Raw genomic sequence first — 20,448 nt, 5'->3', positions numbered from 1 at the left:
TGGCTTTTTAGACACTTGTCACGAAATGTGTTCACTTAAAGTGAGTGGAAATATTCATTATGTTGCCAAAAGTATTCGGTCACTCCATCAAATCATTGATTGAAGGCATTCCGACCTCTTCCATTGCCACAGTTGTGTAAAATTAATCTCTTAGGCATGAAGAATGCTACAAACATCCATTCATTGTCTAGGTTGGTACCTATCCCTAGTGGTACCAGCGCCAGGTGCACTCTGGACAATGACTTGTCCAGAGTTATTGGACTTTGGGCAATGACTCTGGACAATGACTTGTCCAGAGTTATTGGACTTTGGGCAATGACTCTGGACAATGACATAAGGACAAACAACTGTGCATGCACACACTCATACCTAGGAGCAATTTAGAGAGACCAACTAAGATAATAGTCATGTTCATGGACTGTGGAAGGAAGCCAGAGCACTAGAGAGAGAACCCATCCATTTACAGGGAGAACATGCAAACATCTGTGAAAGGGTTAGTTCCCCTCAGGAACTTGGCGAATTGCAGCATGAGGCGGTAACAGAGTACGCTATGATTACAGTTCTGAAATTCCCTGGCTTCTAAATGTTCGACAGTCAACTGTTGATGGTCTAACAACACTTATACTGCAGTTCAGTCTAGAAACGTGAAATTACGTAGTGGGTGGTGCAGCTGCACATAGTGTGCAAAGTTCATCAACTTTCTGTTGTTAACAGCTACACACTTCCAGACTTTGTGTGGCATTTAGTTTATCTGCAGCAGAGTCTACAGAGAGCTTCGTAGGGTCTCCTTAATAAGCTGTTGCACCTGACTCTTTAAAAGCAACAGGTGTGGTTCTCTAAAGCTTTCTGAACACCAGACTGGTGGGGATATGTTCTCCAGAGTGATGAAACATGCCACAATACAAAGTCTGGTTTTGGTAGCTACCAGGAGAACACATCTTGCCTGACTGAATGGTTTCAAGTGTGCATTACTGTGCAGAGTGTTCTCACTTTGTGGAAACAGTTAGGAAGGAGGCAGATGCTGTTCCACAGTGACAGTTCACCAATGCATAAAGCAAGATCCAAAAAAGCATTGATGAGCCATTTTGTAGTAGAAGAACCTCACTGGCCTTTATGGAGTCTTGACCTAAACCTTTAGAATCAAGTGGCAGCTTATAACATTCAGATCACAGTGTAATGTGTTTTATTCCCGAAAATACAAACTGGCTTGTCCTTCCTTCCTTAATTCTTTCCTCGCTTCTTTACATCCCTTGTTCTGTCATCCCTCTATCGCCCTCTATGAGTCCTTCCTTAATCCTTTACCTCTGTCCTCCTTTCCATGTGTCCCTTATGAGTTCCTTTCTTGCATCCTTTCTCCTTCTTGACTTTCTGTTCTTTCCTTTTCTCCCCTCATTCTTCCATTCTTTTTCAATCCCTTTCATTGTCTTCGACCGTCATTCCTTTCTTGAATCACTCCATCTTTTCAGTATCTGAGTGGTTTGCTGGTACCAGAACTGAAACCTGCCTATTGTAGATATATCTCCCAGAGACTTCCATTGTAGGAGAAGGTGATATCTGGCAGAGGACTCAAAGGGGATCCTCAGTGTGGAATTCAGTTAAATGGGCTCAGCTGGGGATCCGTGGATAGCATCAATGGATGGGGCTGTAAACGTAATCCCATTACAGAAGCTATTGCATCACATTAACCATAATTTGATAATTAAATTAAAATTATGAAACCGCAGACAAAAAAAGCGCCAAACCATATGACTTGGCTGACAGATTAAACTTTAAAAATGTTGAGGTTTCTATTGAATTCCATGGTAAATATCAGATCCTACATCTAGAAAAGTGAACCTCAATTGTGCAGCACCTTAATTTGAATGATTTAGAGGCAAACAATGGATATGCTGCCATAAATTTAAAATATCTTCTAAGCTACTTCCAAATCTTCTGGGAATTTAGCAGAAATTGATTCTTACAGATTTGTTTGTTGGAAGAGAGAGACAAACGAGAACAGAAGTAACAGTAGAAGAAGGGGTGCCTCCAATACACCCAGAGTGTTTCCAACCAACATTGTTTCTTTGAATATTAAAAGCCCAATGATACAACTGAAAACAAGTAAGACAGACCTAAAGTAAAATCTACAAATGCTTCCAGGCCTCAGCACCTCAAAGAAAAGACACCATCAATGTTCATCAATGTTTTAAACAGATATAGAGAATTTAGCAAGCTGTTCATTTTGCTGAAATGTATCTCTCTAATCAAGGATGGAGGCAAAATATTTAATGTACTTATATCTGTTTTAACTTTCTCTCATGATGGGCAAAATATTTAAACATTGCCTGCCTGGAGTTTAAAAAGTTCTAAATCATTAAACTCTGGGCAGGCAGACTGAAAGGGCAAGATGTAGAGCTGCTGCTTTTATGGGAAACTGTTTATGTAAAATAAGTAAAATAACTTTATAACCAGAATAGAATAGAACCACTTATCATGGTTAGAGCCAATGACACAGAACTTCTTTGTGTCCAAGAGCTTAATGTAAATGTGACAATAATCAATCCTAGTCCACCTCATTTGCTTTTGGCGCTCATCTTAAAATCTGGTTGAAGATGGTTTGAATTTCTTCCTTCTGCATCCGTAAAGCCTGCTTTTTAGAACTGATGAACAAAAGCCTACAAAGAGAACAAATCAGAAGCGACATGACGGAGCTACTTCAAATCAGCGTTTACCAACAGCACAGGAGCCCTGGTGTAAAAGAGCACACCTGCTCTAGGATGTATCCTGTTCAGCATCACCATTTGGAGGTGGAATAGCGTCTATGTCTTTGTGGCAAAGGATCGTTGTTTAAGACCAAACAATAACACCCAAAAGAGTGTCACTTTCTATGATTACAACTGCATATGAGGTTGCTGCCAAGTGCTGCTGGCGAAGCACGCTGCCTTGCAATCTTAGCAGAGAGCACCTCTTGGGTATTGCGTCATACGGTAACTGCCAGAACAATTGTTGACTTAGAAGTTTTCCCTGCAGCAGTGTAGACTGCACATCAGGAGAGAGGATCATTAGAGGCGTAACATCCACTGTGCCTTTTAGCCAAGGGTCATTGCTTTGTAATTGCAGTGCAACTTTTTTGATATGACTAGATGAGAATGTGATGTGTAAGGAAAATATGCGCACAATGGGGGAAAAGAAAAAGCCCCCTCAGGGCACAAATTGATTCTGCATCAAGGATACTGTATGTAAAAAGTGAAGTGATCCTGACTTCTATGTGAATAAATTCAGCACCTCAGAGGTTTCTTGGAGTTTACTGATATATCAGCTGATATATTGGCAAGCTGTGTATAAAAAGTGGATGATTAATACACCGGTCTCCACTGTCAAGGTGTAACTGATTAAATTCCGCCTAATTCTGCAGGCGGAAACGGTCCGTCGCGGTCCTGCTTCGTCTCTCGGTGACGGAAAGCGTTTCTGTTCCTCCTCATCACGCAGCATCCCAGACTCCCAGACCTCATCCTGGCTTATTAGAAACACACCACTGTTGTTTTTCATCTGATGATGAAAGCAGCCAGAACAGAAACAATCCAATGATTCATTCACTTCCAGAAATAATCCTGTCATATGATGCCATATCATACACCAGGAACAGTTTTAAAATCAAAGTCTCTATTTGGGTTACTGGGTTTTTCTTTTTTTTTTCTTTTTTTGGTTGTTGGGTTCTTAACAGAAGCTCCTTCGGTTTATTCATGTGGCAACAGCTCCCCCTACCTGAACATGAAAGCTCAGCACTGATCATTCATGCAGTTTGCAACATCTACGCAGCTTCTGCAGGGGATGGATCATAGTTCTGTTCTTTGGAATAAACAACAATATTGTATGTATTTGCAGCAATAATAATAATAATAATAATAATCCATTGTCTCTACTTTCTCAGCAAGTGGACTTTGAGACGAAGAGGTCCTACACATTGAAGGTGGAGGGGTCCAACCCACACATAGACCCTCGATTTCTCGCTTGGGGACCTTACAAGGATGAAGCCACAATCAAGGTAGTTTTGTGTGTGAAAAGGAGCAGAAAAGTCAGTAATGCATGCATTTCATTGGGTGCACGGTGTGCCTAGGAGAGCGAGGCGTGCATATTTATTTGCCGGTTTAATAGAGCAAACATCACAGGAGCCCTTCAGCGATTGTTTGTGTTGGTGCGCAGATATCGGTGGAGGACGCAGATGAGCCTCCCGTTTTCATAGCCTCTAGTTACACTTTCGAGGTGGAGGAGAACGCGCCTCGAGGCACCCCGGTGGGACGGGTTCACGCCAAGGACACGGATGTTGCCAACAATCCTGTCAGGTAACAATAAAACAATGTGTGACCATGCACAAAGACACTCGGATCAGAGCACATAGATATCTGTCTAACCTAAAAATTGAGATTATGGCGTGACATAAAACATACCCCAAGTGGTAAAGTTTATGAACATGGTGAGTCTTGTGTTATAGAACATGCTTTCTACAAACAGATACATGATTCCTCGGTACACGGATGTCGATCAGTTCTTCAGCATCTCAGAAGACGGAATGATCATCACGAACAGACCGCTGGACCGAGAAACACAACCCTGGCACAACATTTCAGTTTCAGCTACAGAGATTGGTATGCATACCAAAGCAAACACACCAAATCATCAAACCTTAACCCAACAAAACAATATTTATCCTTGAACTTGAGGGCCAAAATGTTGGTACAATGTCTCTGTCACTCTATGCCACGACGACTTAATAGAGTTCTGAAGGCAAAAGAACAGAATAATTCCAGTCCTTTGCCTTCAGAACTTACATAATTCTTCAAGGTTGTAAAATCAAAGTTGACAGTTTGCATCATGATTTGTGGCTGAGAAAGGACTTAAATACCGAACAAACTGAGGTAGAAATACTGCCCATTAATGTGGGAACTGTTATAAATCTGTCTTGAAACTCTTTGAAGCCTACCATTATAAAGTGAAAAAAAGATTAATTATGTTTTTTGAAAGATTGCTGTAGGTAGTTTTTCAAATACAGCTTTTGGCTAAATTAGTAACATTAGTATTTTGACTGTATCTTTGTTTTTTGTGAAATGAGACAAAAAAACCCCATAAAAGGGATAAATTAAATAAGAACTAAAGCATTCACACATTTTAAGATGTTTCTATAGATCAACGATTTGATGTTACGCAAATATCTGATTTTGAGAAGAAGCACATTGTTGGCATTAACAGTGTCAATGCTAAGTGGTGCAGGAAGCCCTTATTAGTAACGGGAAAGTAAAAAAAAATATAAAGGAAAACTAAAGAAAATCAGTTAGATTTGTCCACCCACAGACACTTGGAAGATTTTTCTTTTTGGTTTTAAGGCCAGAAATCTTCACAGGCCACCGTGGCCCCACCCTGGTATTCTGTGGCCAGGGCTCAAGCTAGCAGAGCGCCATGTGGTTTCCCTGTGGCGTGCTCGACGCCAGACGGACAGATGGAAACGGACTAGTCGCCCACAAAGTTAGAGGCATTGCAGGCTATGCTAACCACATTTAGGCACTGGGAAGCTTAAATAAACGACCAGTAATTACAGGGTAGTGGAAAACATACGCTGACAAGTTCAGCAAATATGTACATTTCTACAACACAGAAATACTTCCCATCCTTTTTTCTTCTGTTTGATATTCGTAATTTGTCACATTTGCTTATCAAGACAAACTTGGTGTTGATGAATATAAACAGTTTCTTACCAAAGTATTCATTCCTTTCATCTTTTTGACATGATTGTGACATTTTGTTGCACTGCAACCACAAATATCTGTGTATTTTATCTGGATATAGATATAGTCTAAGTAAATAGCTGATAAGTGAAAGGAAAACAACATAGTTTTCAGATGTTTTTCAATTTAAATACATTTTTCCAATTTTTAATTTACATTTTTTTTCATACTTCTTAATTGTTCCGTTTTATGGAAAAATTAAGAAAGAACATGTAGTTTATAGCCTAAAGATAACATTTTAAAAAAAAACTAAACAGGAAATGATTCCTTGTGTCATTAGTGTTGTTCTGTTCTGGACACTATGCTAATATATATTATAGAAAAAATAGACAAAAATGATACAACTAGTGTTTCTTAAAACTATTTCTTAGTTCTTTATATTTTTTGGCCAACATGGACTTGGTGTTGGTCCATCACATAGATAACCAGCAGTGGACTCCTGGTACTCACAGGTGTTAGGGACCACAGCCTACAGCTGAAGTCCGTGAATACTTTAGGCCCCCCTCTAAAAACACTTGGAGTTGAATATTTGAATATTTTAAACATCAATATACCTTAATCATTAATATTTACAGTGGAAATCATTTTAACATTACAGCAGAAGCTAGCATCCCCTGTCTAACTTAACTCTGCTCTTAAGGGTGCAGCCTGTTTGTTGCAAGGAAAATGAATGCTGCTCCTGGATTGACTGCTTTGCCCACTCCAGCTGATAGTGTTAATGTTGTGCCTACTTATTTCAGCTTCCAAAGCTGCATTTTACTTCAAATATTAGAATATTTTAGATATAATATGTAAATTTTCCACAAATAATTTTGAGTTGCATTCCACAGAAAAATCCCTGACTAAGAGAATTTGTGAATATTAAGCAGAGAATAGTCAGGGGTCCACTGTACATTAAGGTTTGTAGTTGCACCATGAAAATATGTTCAAATTTCAAGGGAATTCTTTGACATATTACTGTAAATAGATATGAGTCAGTGCGCGGTAGACAGAAGAAATAATTGTTGCACTCTTAGAATTCTAAGAGGTTGTCTGATTGACAGACAATCTTGCAAGAAAACAATATTTTCCCTCAATGCCAAGAATAGATTTCTAAACACAATCACAGATTCAAGAACAAAAGGTTTTCTCACTTCTATGTGTTTGACACTGCTTTATATATGCCTGGTAGCAACAGGGTGCTGATTATTTTATGTGCAACACAGGCGGTCACCACCAAGACACCAAAGTGAGAGTTAACATCAAAGTGAAAGACGTCAACGACAATTCCCCAGAGTTTGCCACAAACAACGAAGTCCACATGTGTGAAAATGTGGCGCCAGGGAAGGTACGCTCATCGGCACCAGACAGTGCAGAGAACACCTCAGCATTGAAAGGCATAAACACTCGGTGACTGTTTTGTATCAACGTGTAGTCTTCTTCTGACTGTTTCGATGCAGGTTATCGAAACAGTCAGCGCTGTGGACAAAGACGAGATGGCTCACCGGCAACACTTCACTTTCAGCCTTGCTCCCGAAGTCGCCCACAACCAGAACTTCTCACTCAAAGACAACCGAGGTAAATCAATTTAGAAACTGATTTCTTTATTTTTCTTGCTCCAACACTTTATTTTTGCAGTCAGCCTTCCTGTTTCTTCCTCTGCAGTCTCTTATTCAACACCTTCCCCCCTCCTTCACCCAAATTAGATCAAAGCACGACCAGATGGAGGCTTACAGTGCCTCGTAGAAATAAGCAGGTGCTCTGAATTTTTCTCCCGCACACTCATGAATGCGCACATGTCCTGCGGGCCATATTAATTGTGGTGGGGTCTCTGTCCGTCTGTACGTGTATCTTTGGGGGGCCGACTGATTGAATTAGGTTTTGTGAGAGCTGTGAGAGACAAAATAGAAAGGGAAATGAGAGTTAAGGGAAGTGGAGAAGACAACGGATAAGAGAGGAAATGTCATGGGAAGAGAGCCGTGTGTGTAAATCATGTTTTACCTGTGAGCTTTTGAAGTCTTTGAATGTGTCATGGCTGTTGGTGCCTCATTGGGCTTGTCTGAGTATTTCAAAGCCGCTCATATTCTGGGATTTTCTAGACTGTGGGTTTTACAAAGATATGGAAACAAAAAAATACACTCAAGCAGCTGTTGGGCGGACAGAAATATGTCACTGAAGGACAATTTTAGAAAGCTAGGCTCAACAAACCTTAAGGCAGTTTGGCTACAGCAGCAGAAAACCCAACAGGTGCCACTGCTATCAGCTAAGTACACCAAACTGAGACCAAAGTCTGTACTAGCTCATCAAGGTCAGACAATAACGGATTAGAAAACAGTTGTCTATGACAATGAGACTTCATTTCATCTATTNTGAAGTATGCCTTAAGTATGTGTACCAAAGATGGCACACTTCTTTCTACAACTGGTGTACCGAAGCAGCCTAAATGGGGATGGTTTTAACCCTTCCATGGTCTTACCGTGACATTTTAGGAGGAGCGCAGATTGGGGGTGTCCCATCAGAACGTCACTTCCCGAAACCACACAAAACAATTTAGTGCAACATGGTAAAAAGCTCTCGGATCCGATGAACCCCATCTGTTGAAACTGTTGGAGGGTTAAAAGCACTATTTGTGTTATCACAATAAATACCGCTGAATATCATGATAAAACTTTAAGCGCATATTGCCCACCTCTATACTCTTGCTCTGACCCTGAAAATATGGACTAACCAGCAGCAATTCACTGCTGGACCAGAGGAAAGAACTCTGTTTGTCAGGACATGGAAACAGACCCTTGGATAACAGCGGCCAATCAAAGCATTGAGAGCGCCATGTTCACCTCTGGAGTTTAGTTTGACTTTTAATAAGTGTAACTTGAAACAGAAGAATAGCGGTGTTGCCTGGTGTAAAGGTACAGTGGGTCCCTCTTATACGGAGTCCTTGACGCAGGTGTTCAGGGTTTGATTCCTGACCTTGGCACCTTTTCCTGCATGTCTTCTCCCTCTCTCTCTCTGCCCATTGCCCATCTTATCTGTTGCAAATAAAGGCCACTGGTCCCAGAAAAGCCTTAGAAAAATAAAAGTCATACTAGCATCAGAGGACCTCAAGCTGACTGTTTCTTATTTTCCAGCTGGTTATATCGTCTCACAGGTTAAGCAGGTAAACGCTTAGAGCTGCTTTAACAGCTGATTATTTTTCACTGGTTCCATAAACACTATTTTCGACTCAGCTCATTAACACTGTTAGTCCTTTAGTGGTTTTAATTAATCTTGCTCCAACAGTTGTGTTCAACTTCAGCTTCAGATCACCAGATTGGATCTGTGTGGCGTTCACACACACCACGTTTTGATGAAACCTGTTTTAATACATTAAGGTGGTGATATCAGGGAACTACTTGAATAGATGCTGGGATAAGTACCGATAATCAGACTTTTGCAGTTGAACTGTTTTAATGCGCTATGATCCTTCATGGAAACAGAAGGAGCTGGTTCTTTTACAGTGGAGACCTGGCTTTAAGACTGGAAGCACTTTGGTGGCAAGCTGTAATTGTGGGTTTGCATGAGGCTGATCGTTGCCCAGCATGTGTGGTGCACTCTTTGCAGTTGAGAGAGAGATGACACGACATATGTAGGTGCCATCTTAAACCCACTAATTCCAGAATCAGATCAGTGGGATGTGAGCTTTTGTGGCAAAGCAGTTTTACTGCTGGACCAGGGGAGGAGCCGGTTCCCAACTGGTCCAGTCAAAGAGGCTGCCACTCCTGTTCAACTAAACCTTTCTCCACTGCATTCTAAAGTTCTTTTAGATTATACTGCAGAGAGAGAGCTTACAAAACACATTTAGAAATGATCGTCTTAATATTTCCAGAGTAATTTAGAAGCTGTTTTAACCTGCAGGGTTTGTTGGTTCCCGCTTGTATTTATGACCTCTGACCTTACAGCACTATTTATGAATAGTGCTGTAAATGCGCTACACACTCTGTTTCAAGCAGGATTTATAGATACCAACTAGTGATATTTCAGAATCCAATAGCTTTTATGAACAAGGGTCACAACCAACTATAAATACTGATGGTATTTATACGGAACAACTGTACTGACCCCAGTTCTCTAATCTTGATTATTAGAATAATCAAGATTAAAGGAAGATGATATTATAAGAATTGTTTTTTATAACTGTTCCTTCTGGCCCATCAGGTTTTTGGCACTAAAACAAAACCAGCTGGAACCTTCAGCTGTTGAAACAGGAAGATTTGGTGCTGATGGACACAAGTACAGATGGGATTTAAAAAAGAAGAACGAAAAATTAAAAGTTGACAGCAAAATATCATTTTTGCTTAGGAAACAAGAAAACCCATCACTTCAGGTTGATGAGTAAAATTACAGATAATTCCCATGATGCAAAAATATAGTATGTAGTTTATTCATTTCCACAACACAGAAACACTTCACATTCATTCTTTTTTCAAATTAAATCCGCAGGTTGTTTCAAAATAATGAAAGCACGAATAAGAATACAATATTTAAACCAGGAGGATTATGAAAAATCAGCTTATTAAACTTTATATCTTGTTCCCACCTCAGCTTCTCAGACTAGCAGCAGCAATTAGCAATCACCTGGTGGAACTGGGCATCTACTGAGCTCCATAGAACAGCTGTAAACGGCACCATGGAGGAGCATCACTGTGATGAAGGGGAGGAGGTTCTTAAAGAGACAGAGGCCCAATTTCAAGGCATCAGAAATGACTATGATTTATTTTTAAATCGTATTTTATATGTACAGCATTTCCATAACATCTGAAGGCAACATAGTAATTTGATTGTGCTGTACAATGGCACTTTGTGCCAGAAATATTGTACATACCTCCCCTGCTATAAAATTCTTAGTTTGTGCATTTTTTTTCTTCCACTTTTTTATTATATTACTTTTCTTATATTATTTTCATATTACTGAAATAAAATGTGAAAATCTTCAGATTAAGTCTTCATTTTCAGTGCAGGTACATCTCTCTAGATCAGTGTTTCTCCACCTGGTCCTCACCTCCCCCCTGCTCAGCATGTTTTAGATGAGCCTCTGTTCCAGAACAGCTGTGATTGCATGACCATCAGGTGCTGCAGAAGCCTGTTAATCACCCAGAGATACAATTCAGGTGTGGCAGAAGGGAAACGCCTAAAATATGCAGGACAGGGGGCCTGAGGACCAGGGTGGAGAAACACTGATCTAGGGTATCTGTTAACTGTCTTGATTTTGAAAAAAAAAACTCTCTTAGCACTATTTACAGTTTGTCCCGTCAGAAATAAACTGTTTGGAAAGTTTTCACTCTGCACTTCAAACCCTGGCATTCAGGCATTTCAACCACTTGAGCTGCTGAGCAGATATGGGAAGGAAATCACTTTCCTTCTTTTCCTTAAGTGCACATGTTTGTGTCACTTACTGTTATTTAGCCAGCTCACCTGCATGTCTTCTCTTCTCTCCTCTACAGACAGCACAGCCAGCATCTATGTGCTCCGCAAAGGCTTCAGCCGTCTGACCCAGGATGTCTACTACCTTCCCATTGAAATAAACGACAATGGCTTCCCCTCCATGAGCAGCACCAACACCCTGACCATCAGAGTCTGCTCCTGCGACAGCAAAGACTCCATCCTCTCCTGTAACGTGGAGCCCTATGTCCTGCCTGCTGGCCTCAGCACCGGTGCTCTGATTGCAATTCTAGCCTGCATTGTCATTTTGCTCGGTAAGAAACCAAAAAAATACATACCAAATTGAACTATGTTGGACATCTAAGGGTGATTACATTGAATTTTATTTGGGGATGACAGTATAAAAGGGGCGAACTATAAAAGCACACCATATGTTTTAGGTTATTTACTCTGTAAATAATCATTGAGACAGTTATTAAATCTCTGCCATTGCTTTAAAGTTTATTCTAAAATGATCGTTTTAACAGTTTTGCACTAAACTTTATTGGATCACAAAGGTTTGTTATTTCAGCGGACATACCAAATCATCCGGGGAAAAAATGTGCAGAGCTTTTTTTAGAGCATATCAACAGGCAGCTCAGGCAGCTGAAATACCTCAGCGCAGTCAGTGTGTCCGCTCGTCCTGAATAAGTCTTAAGTTCATAACCTTAAGTACATTAACACAGGTCTCGAGTCTTGCTGCGACAGGATTATTTGGTCTCATATTCTTGTGTTATTATCCAACTTGATTTAGTTGGTCAATAACTTTTTGACTTAATGTCATTGACAGTTTCGCCCTTAACTCCTTTCCCCACATGGTGGTGGCAGCATTATTTTGTGAGAATGCAGGTGGTGAAATACAATACAAATACAATCCAGTCCTGCAGGAAAACTTGGCAGAAGGTGGTGGGATGAGGAAATTCAACTGTTAAAGATTTTATAAAACCAATCAGTTCACAGGTACCCACTACTTTGGGTTTGTGGATCTTGGTGTCATTAGATCGTACTAATCAGTCTGAGCAAACCAAATCTTACTTTTGTTCTATTATTACTTATTTTTTCATCACTATATCATACTCGTATCTTCTGATCACAAATCCAAAACCTCAAAGACAACTTGGAAGTGTGTTTGCAGATGAAATCATTTCATCTTCCTGGTCTTTGCTGACTGATTTAGGATACATCATCCTCATTAGAGCTGAGGTAGAGATATGATGCCACGCTCTAAGATTAGCAGGATGCATCCGAAAACCTTCAAAAGACATATTTGAAAATTACAAGCAATTAAATGGGTATGTGTGCATCACAGTAGTATAAATATGAATTAGTCTTTAATGGGCCTCCCCAAAGGGTATGCCAATTATCCACACTCATTGCAGTGCAGCGTTTACTCATTTGCTGCTCGGATTTGAAAGACATATCCAATGCCAAAACAGGCTGTTTAATGTGGTGTTTTGCTTTCTGGCAGCCATTGTGGTTCTGTTTGTCGCACTGAGGCGTCAGAAGAAGGAGCCACTGATAGTGTTTGAGGAGGAGGACATCAGAGAGAATATCATTACATATGATGACGAAGGAGGCGGTGAGGAAGATACAGAGGCCTTCGACATCGCGACACTGCAGGTAAGGAAGAGTTGCTCCAGCAATAAGATGTCTTCCCCGTCTTTCTGTCGATGTTTGTATGTTATTACCGCTTCCCTGTTTCACCCAGAACCCAGACGGTGCCAACGGTTTCCTGCCAAGGAAAGACATCAAACCGGAACTCCAGTACCCCATCAGGCCTGGAGTGGGTCGCCCGGCACCCAACAGCGTCGATGTGGATGACTTCATCAAGACTCGGATCGCGGAGGCCGATGGCGACCCCACGGCGCCGCCCTACGACTCCATCCAGATCTACGGTTACGAGGGCAGGGGATCGCTGGCCGGTTCGCTGAGCTCACTCGAGTCGGTCACGACGGAGTCCGACTTGGATTATGACTATCTGCAGAGCTGGGGGCCGAGGTTCAGGAAGCTAGCCGATCTGTACGGGACAAAAGACTGCTCGGTTCTCGACGAGGACGACGGCGAGGACTCTTAACAGCGGTCTTTCCGGTGGAGGACGACCCCTTGATTTCAGATTCATTGATTCCATGAGGATTCGCTGACTGAGGGTTCATTTACGTTCCAGTTATAACCAACTAGTTCATCCCAATCTAAACATTAACAGCTCCTCCCTTCCGCATGGCGGTTCCCCCAGGATGGTTGGGTAGAGGGACGCTGACTTGAACCGCTGCCCTTTCTTTTTCTTAAATCTCTTCTGTATCTTCTATTGTTCATTTTTTCCACTGTTTCTATAGACTTGAGCTTTGCAGGGCTGAGAGTTCTGTCACCAGTTTGTCTGTTTAAGAGAAAATTTGATGGGAACCATGTTAGTGTACCATGTTGGATATAGCATATACTTCTGTGGACTAGATTCATGTACTTCCTCACAGGTGGCAGCCAGGGAGATATTTTATTCTCTTAACAGCTCCCTTAGCTGCGGGGCATATTGCATTCTGTTTCTCTCTTAAAGCAGACGAGGAAGAGCAAGAAAAAAAGTGTTATGGGGTCTGACAACAGCCTGCAACCAGATGAAATCTGAAGAAGTTTAACATGCTGTTCTGTCGGCTGAAAGCAGCAGGTACCACAGATCAGATGAGTTGACCGACTCCGGGTTGTTGATACTCTGAAGATGAGCAGAGCATCTTCACAGTATGGTGGCCTTATAATAATTCAACAACAACTCCAGGGGTTAGCACACACGAAAACCAGAGACTGAAGATCGAGACCACTAGCTTTGGTAGCTGCACCAACACGTGGGCTGTAGGAGTATCCGTGATAGTGCTTCACAAGTATCACCCATTTTTTTTCTACTCCCAAACAGAAATGAACTGAAAAAGTATCTCCATTTCCAAACTGTGGATTTTTTTTCCCTTAGTGATTGAGTCTTCTCTAAGAAGAGAAGACGTTTCTATTCCACAGACCTGGTTTGTCCAAACTCCTGCCATCAGCAATCGTTTCCCATTTTGACCTGAGCAGACCAACGAATGATCACCGCCATATTCCCAGTCCACCAGTGATGACGATGGGTAAAAATCTGTGAGCTCTAAAAATCGCCTTAAACTTAAACAGAAACTCTTGCAACCCAGTGCATTCTCTCTTTTTTTCCCTTTTTTAAGTTCTTTTTTTTTACTTGAAGAGTATATTCAGAAAGCAAACTCTTCTGCTTGTTTAGTGTGTACAGAGCAACATGCGGACATATGACGAATCACTCTGAGGGTACAACCTGCGCCTCGGCCGCTCTTAAACAAGGATGTGCTGTTGATTTGTTAGCCCAGCAAAGTAAATGTAAACTTTTTCACCCCCTCCACATTCCTAGTGGCTGTCGAAAGTTAACACACCTCTAGTAAAATGTCGTGCTCTTGTGGTGTTAAAAAAAATTTGACCTTTATTATTGAACCCTTAGAATCCAACTAAAAACAAGGTGTGAATAAGTGGGTACAGCCTTAAGCTTATACTCAGTTGAACCAACTTTTGATTGAATTTCACCATTTAGAATTCTTTGGTATGATTTTATCAGAAAACCACATTTTGTTTTCACAACATTTTCTCTCTCTACTTTGGAAAACTTTCCAAATCGCAGAAATTCTAAGAACTTTCTTGTCCACAAAAGGTGAGGGCTGTCAAATTTAAGCTGAAGTAAAATTTTACATAATGGCTAATAACCATGGTGTGCTTTGGTTTATCACTAATGTCTTTGTTTTTTCCTGTCTTCTCCTCACTGATACCTTTGCCTAATTAGATACTTCTTTTTCTGTAAGATCTTTGTAAAACTTACCTAAAATATGCTAATTAGCAAATGTCAGGAAGATTTAGCAAAGTCTCATTGTGTGCATCACAGAAATCTGGCACTTTAACGGGGGTGTGAACACTTCCAGAGCAGTAGTGTGTTGCCTGCAACATATGTTGCATCAACATGTGTTGATTTTAAGCATAAATTGTGGGGCAAGAGGGGGTGACGGAATCCTGGAAAGGTTGACACCCGAACATCCTTTTTAAGAGTGTGTGTTTTTGTTCACCTTCTTTTTAATGTTATATTATTATTACTGTTGTTTTCTATTATTATTGTTATTGTTACCATCATTATTATTACAGTAAGAGTTACTTCATTGGCTGCAGCTACAAAGGAACAAACTGATGTTTAACTGTATGCAGACGACACTTGAGTGTTCTTACTGTTTAATGAACTCACACCAAATAAAAGATCATTTGTTTTTCTTTTCTTTGGAAAGTTGTAAGAAATTCCCTGCCTAAAGTTAAATATCAACTTTGATTATTATCATTCTTTGCCTGCGCAGACACATTTTCTTCCTTTCTTATTTTATTCTTTGTATTTCACATCGTTCATTCCATTATTTTGCATTTCTTGGTTCTTTCTCCCTGTTCCTGAGGAAAAACTAGCAATCTGTGTTTGTTGCAGTGAGAGAACGCCTCCTTTTTAATTCTCTGTCAAGTTTTATGGTACAGATTTGTACAATTTTAAAAGTTATTATTTTAGTATACATTCAGAATATTCCAGTATTACAACAAAAACATGTTAAGAAGATTTAAAAAAAAAAGTTACATCACACTTATATTTTCAGAACATTGTATTGTTGCTTTACTATGTGCTTCAATCTGAGAAGCAGAAAAAAAATTTGAAATAAATGCTCTTTTTATAACATTTTTATGGAGGGTGTGTGGTAGTTAATTTTTTAGCAGTTTGTTTAACAACACCGCGTTAGGACTCCGTGGGCTGGAACCATTGGAATCAATAGAGAACTGTATGGTTTTATGACTCAGGAAAACCCAACCTCCAGTGACTTCAATTCCAGATTCCAAGTTATTTATTAAAGAGAAAGAACGTCAACATAGAAAGCAGTGTTTGGATACAAAAAAAAATAATTGAATTTTAGATTCCAATAGAAGAGGGAAAATAGAAGCTAATAATCAAATCCACTGGATTTATCTTGTGACCAACATCATGTTAGTGAATATTTTGACAGTTGGTAGGAAGCATACAACGCTGTTAACTCAGGTGTTCTACCCAGGAGGGGACATAAAATCAGATTCTCAGTCCAAAAAAATAAAAGAAACTGCAAAAGTTCAAGAGCTAAAATAGCTCAGTTTCCATTAATCATAAAATTACACAAATTGAAATTACGTAGATGAATTTGCTTAATGGGAACACGCCACTTGAAAAAAACTTGTTTCTCAATAAAAAGTTTTGCTGTAGGAAGAGGTGATTTTTCAGCAATATGGAAATAGATGTATTTTGCAAAACTGCAACTGAAACACTTTTTTGCATCACACAGATCACATAATCAACAGGCAGATGTTACTACTGGCAGAAATGACGAAAAAGACAGGAGGATAATGGCTTGGTTTTATTTTTTTCAGACAACGTGAAGTTAGCTCCACCATAACACTCACAGCTTCACAGTTCCAAAGAAGTTGTGCGTCATTTGAATGAGTTGAATCCATAGCTCTTCTGTAAAACCACAGACTACAATTTCCCCAGAACACCACACACACAGCTGCTGCAATGCCTGAATAAGACACTGACTGACGTCTCCTATGGATCTGTGTATGTAGATCCATAGGAAGAATAAAAGGAATGCAGCTTTTTACAAGGAGAGTTGTGAGTTTGATTCCAGTCTCCGCCCTCTCCTCCCAAACATCAATCAACAACCAATTCTTTTTGGACTTTGAGAGGAAAGTAAAGCAGCACCCAACCATCCCCAAAGCAGGAGAGAATCTGTTACTGTGTGAGGAGGTCAACACTTTACAAACCGAGAAACCAACTTTATATCCTGGTGCTTCAAGCCCTTGTCAGAGTGAGTTGTGGAGTAATTCTCCGTCAAAGATAAAAACACATTCATTAGGTTACACTGATGGAGGCAGAGCTGAGAAAGGTCACACTGCACTTGGCATGAACAACGAAAGAGACAATAAGAGGAAAACAAAGGAAAGGCTAAACATCAGTCCTGCTCATCATATTGAGCTGTACTAAGGAGGAACAGGACATGAAAGGACTAATGCAGCAAAACTGGAAAAGCTTTTCTCAATACAATAAAATGCAGGAATAAAACGTATGTTTATATGTAAAATTATTGATATATCAGTGTTTGTTTCCATGACAAAAACAGTGGCAAAAATATTCAGTGAACAGCCTTTTGTCTACAAATTTAAACAGGACTCAAAGTCAACAAATTAAAAGACAAGAACAAAAGTAGATGTGTTGGAAACAGCTGCAAATCACTAGCTGTGAGCAATTCTCACTCCAACAGACTTCTGTTCAAAAAGCTGCACCATCCTTCATGAAATCCTAAGCCAATACTTTCGCGGTCATTAAGGTGTTATTAGTGAGATTTATGCCATCATTTTCTGCATCCACTCCTTCTGAACTGTGTTCCGGTGGTAGCACTGAAAATATTCACAAACTAAAATGAGTGAATGTTGGGTTGCTTTTACATTTTGTAGTTTTCCTGTTTTGTGTTTTTCTTCATGGGGTTTTAATATAAGACTAAATGTGTCTGAACATTTGAGTCTATAAAAACCCAAACTCCATGACTCCAAGTGTGTGAACCAAATCTCTTCCATCAAAGTGTACCCTTCTTGACCACATGTCGTCACATCAGAGTTTACTCTGGAACGGTTTGGGATAATCAACCAGTAATCCGGAATGTTTGATTCCTTTATGCGGCTCTCAGTTTGACTATTCGGTTCATTTATTTACAATAATAAAGTGTTAATATTGGACCATTTTTATGGTTATGGCTTAAAGTTAGTGACAACTCAACATTCAGTTTTTCTGAATAGTAGAATATAATTTAAAGCCATTACAAAAACTAGTTTATTGCAAAAATATCAGCCAACTTAACTATTCTATTGACCACATCAGTAGGGTTCAAGTCAGTCCATTTTTCTGGCCAGTTAAGCAAAGTGGCAACAGTCATGTCATTAACCAGGTTTTGGTTCTTAGCTAAGCACTTACTAAAGTGTTGCATCAGGTACTGTAGGAGCAGGTGATAAATGAATGTATTTGTGAATGTGGGATAGGTCGCATAGGTGATCAGTGTCTATTTTGGTAAGAACCTTTCTTTGTGAGGCGCTCCATTAGGAAGAGCACTGAGGTAACTAGGTCCTGTCCCTGGTGTCTCAGTGACTTTAAGTCACTTTAAGTCACCTACACAGGTATACTTATATACCTTGTGCTTGAACGTCATGTTTGTTTCAGACTTTCCATGCTTCATACAGAAGTCTACCCAAAAACACTTTGGTTCTGATCTTACTCATAAAACTCCAGGCAACATTGTCATTACCTACTTGGACACTGAAATCCCTGAGGAGCACCACATGGTCCCCCTTCAAGACTCAGTAATCTGAACAGCTGTTTGGCTCATAAGCACTAGTGAAAACTTCTTGTGGGTGCTGCTGTGCCACAGGGATAAAACACAACCCATATAAGGAGGCCTTAGTCCTTGATGTGGCTGTCACAGGTTCAAGTCTCAGCCAGATGAACTTTACCGCAAGTTTCCACCCCTTTACCCATTTTCTTGTCTGACCACTATCAAATAAAGCTTATTAGAGCCAATATGATCTTAAAAAAAGAACCTTCCTTCTTGGAACCAGAAGATGGACTCTCTAGCCCAGGGGTGGGCAACTCCAGGCCTGGAGGGCCGGTCTCCTGCAACCTTTAGATGCGTCTCTACTTCAACACACCCGAGTCAAATAATTAGGTCATTGGCAGGACTCTGGAGAATTTGACTGCATTTAGGAGGTGATTCAGCTGTTGGATTCAAGTGTGTTGGACCAGGGAGACGTCTAAGAGTTGCAGGACACCGGCCCTCGAGGACCAGGATTGCCCAGCCCTGCTCTAGCCCATCAAGGTTTCCAGCTCCTCTTGCATTGGGCAAATCTGGAGTAGGACAGAGTCCACCTTGTGTGCAGAACGTTGAGGCTTCATGTCACAGCTGGACCTCAGGAGCCAAAGCTGGATCACATGGCAGGTCAAAACAAAGATTCAGTCAATCTGCCTTGGGATTGCCATTGGGACAATGGTGGTGACTGTGGTAGGAGTTTGTTGGTTCAATTCCTGCTGGGTGCTAGCTAAGCGGGAAAGTGTCCACTTCACTTGGACACTTGTCCAAGTTAGGTGTCCTTGGGCAAATCACTTAATTTGCCATGTCTTCTAGAAGTGGTCAGATGGCTCGGTGTGTTTGGCAGTCTCGCCTCTGTCAGTGTGCCACAGATCAGCTGTGACTACTATCCAGTAGCTTGCCACCAACGCTTGTCATATTAACGAGTGTGTGAATGACTGAATGTAGTGTGACAATCTTTGCAGTCCTCTGGATTAGCAAAGCACTATGCAAGTACAAGCCATGAAAAACCCTATGAGCTCCAATTTTCTTAGGGGTACACAAGCGCTCTGTCATGATTTTAGACACAGTAGCCCACATGCAGAACGCTCTCAGAAGGCAATTGAAAAAAATGAATAAAGTTTATTGAACAATCAATAACAGTCAATGGTACTCAGTGCTTTAAATGGCACTTCCCAACACCCTCCACCACATGAAGGTGCCAAGTCAACAGGATGGATCAGTCTTTCACTGTACGGGCTCATGTGATTGGCCAGAAAGTCAAGCAGAGTGTGCAGAAGACTTTCTAATATTGTCCCCTAGCTTGGACAGCATCTTCGTCCATACCTACAAAGTAAATGACTCTGGCCTTCGATCATATTTATGATCTTTTGTATCTGACACAAGCCATACATTATCTTACTTCCTATTAGATCTGACTTTCACATTTCACCTGGTCCTCACAGCTCTACTTTCATCCTTCTTCTCTCCATACATGTGTCTCTGCCTCTCACTCCTGGCTCCCGTTAAGATAATTAGAGTTCAGTCTGTGTCAGTATGTGGGGTATCCCAGTCTGGATGAAGCCTGATTAGTTTTTAATCATTAAGTGGCACTTGAGTAAACAAGGAAATATTCTCCTTGTCACTCTGGAGAGAAGATGTGAGAGTGTGTATGTGTATGGAAAGGTTTGTGTACAAACCAAATGGATGTCCTTGAGTGCACAACAAACAGACACACGGTAAGTTAATTCACCAGTCAGTCAGCCAGTCAGTAATGTAGTTATTCATTTCTAGCACACCTCGCTAGAAAGTCTTTACATTAGTTAGATGCATGGAGA

At 40.6% G+C, this 20,448-nt stretch overlaps 1 protein-coding gene across 2 annotated transcripts in view; it reads left to right on the top strand.

The window, feature by feature from the left end:
- Positions 1 to 15,937, top strand: part of cdh11 (cadherin 11, type 2, OB-cadherin (osteoblast)) — a 136,343-nt gene extending 120,406 nt beyond the window's left edge. Inside the window, exons 1-8 of one of the 2 annotated variants that reach the window (XM_016680655.1) lie at positions 2,470 to 4,024; positions 4,183 to 4,322; positions 4,492 to 4,625; positions 6,965 to 7,086; positions 7,199 to 7,316; positions 11,219 to 11,470; positions 12,664 to 12,815; positions 12,904 to 15,937. In XM_016680655.1, the coding sequence (XP_016536141.1) occupies positions 4,496 to 4,625; positions 6,965 to 7,086; positions 7,199 to 7,316; positions 11,219 to 11,470; positions 12,664 to 12,815; positions 12,904 to 13,269 (1,140 nt within the window). In that variant the 5' untranslated portion in view covers positions 2,470 to 4,024; positions 4,183 to 4,322; positions 4,492 to 4,495 and the 3' untranslated portion in view covers positions 13,270 to 15,937. Of the gene's footprint in view, positions 1 to 2,469; positions 4,025 to 4,182; positions 4,323 to 4,491; positions 4,626 to 6,964; positions 7,087 to 7,198; positions 7,317 to 11,218; positions 11,471 to 12,663; positions 12,816 to 12,903 lie in introns of those variants that run through there. The other variant, XM_016680656.1, reaches the window with a different exon arrangement.
- The last annotated feature ends 4,511 nt before the right edge of the window (positions 15,938 to 20,448 follow it).

The sequence above is a fragment of the Poecilia formosa genome, unplaced genomic scaffold (genome assembly GCF_000485575.1).
Source record: "Poecilia formosa unplaced genomic scaffold, Poecilia_formosa-5.1.2 Scaffold251, whole genome shotgun sequence".
In the NCBI taxonomy this organism is placed as follows: Eukaryota; Metazoa; Chordata; class Actinopteri; order Cyprinodontiformes; family Poeciliidae; genus Poecilia; species Poecilia formosa.
Note: the sequence above shows the minus strand (reverse complement) of the source record. Positions and strands in the feature narration are given on the sequence as shown.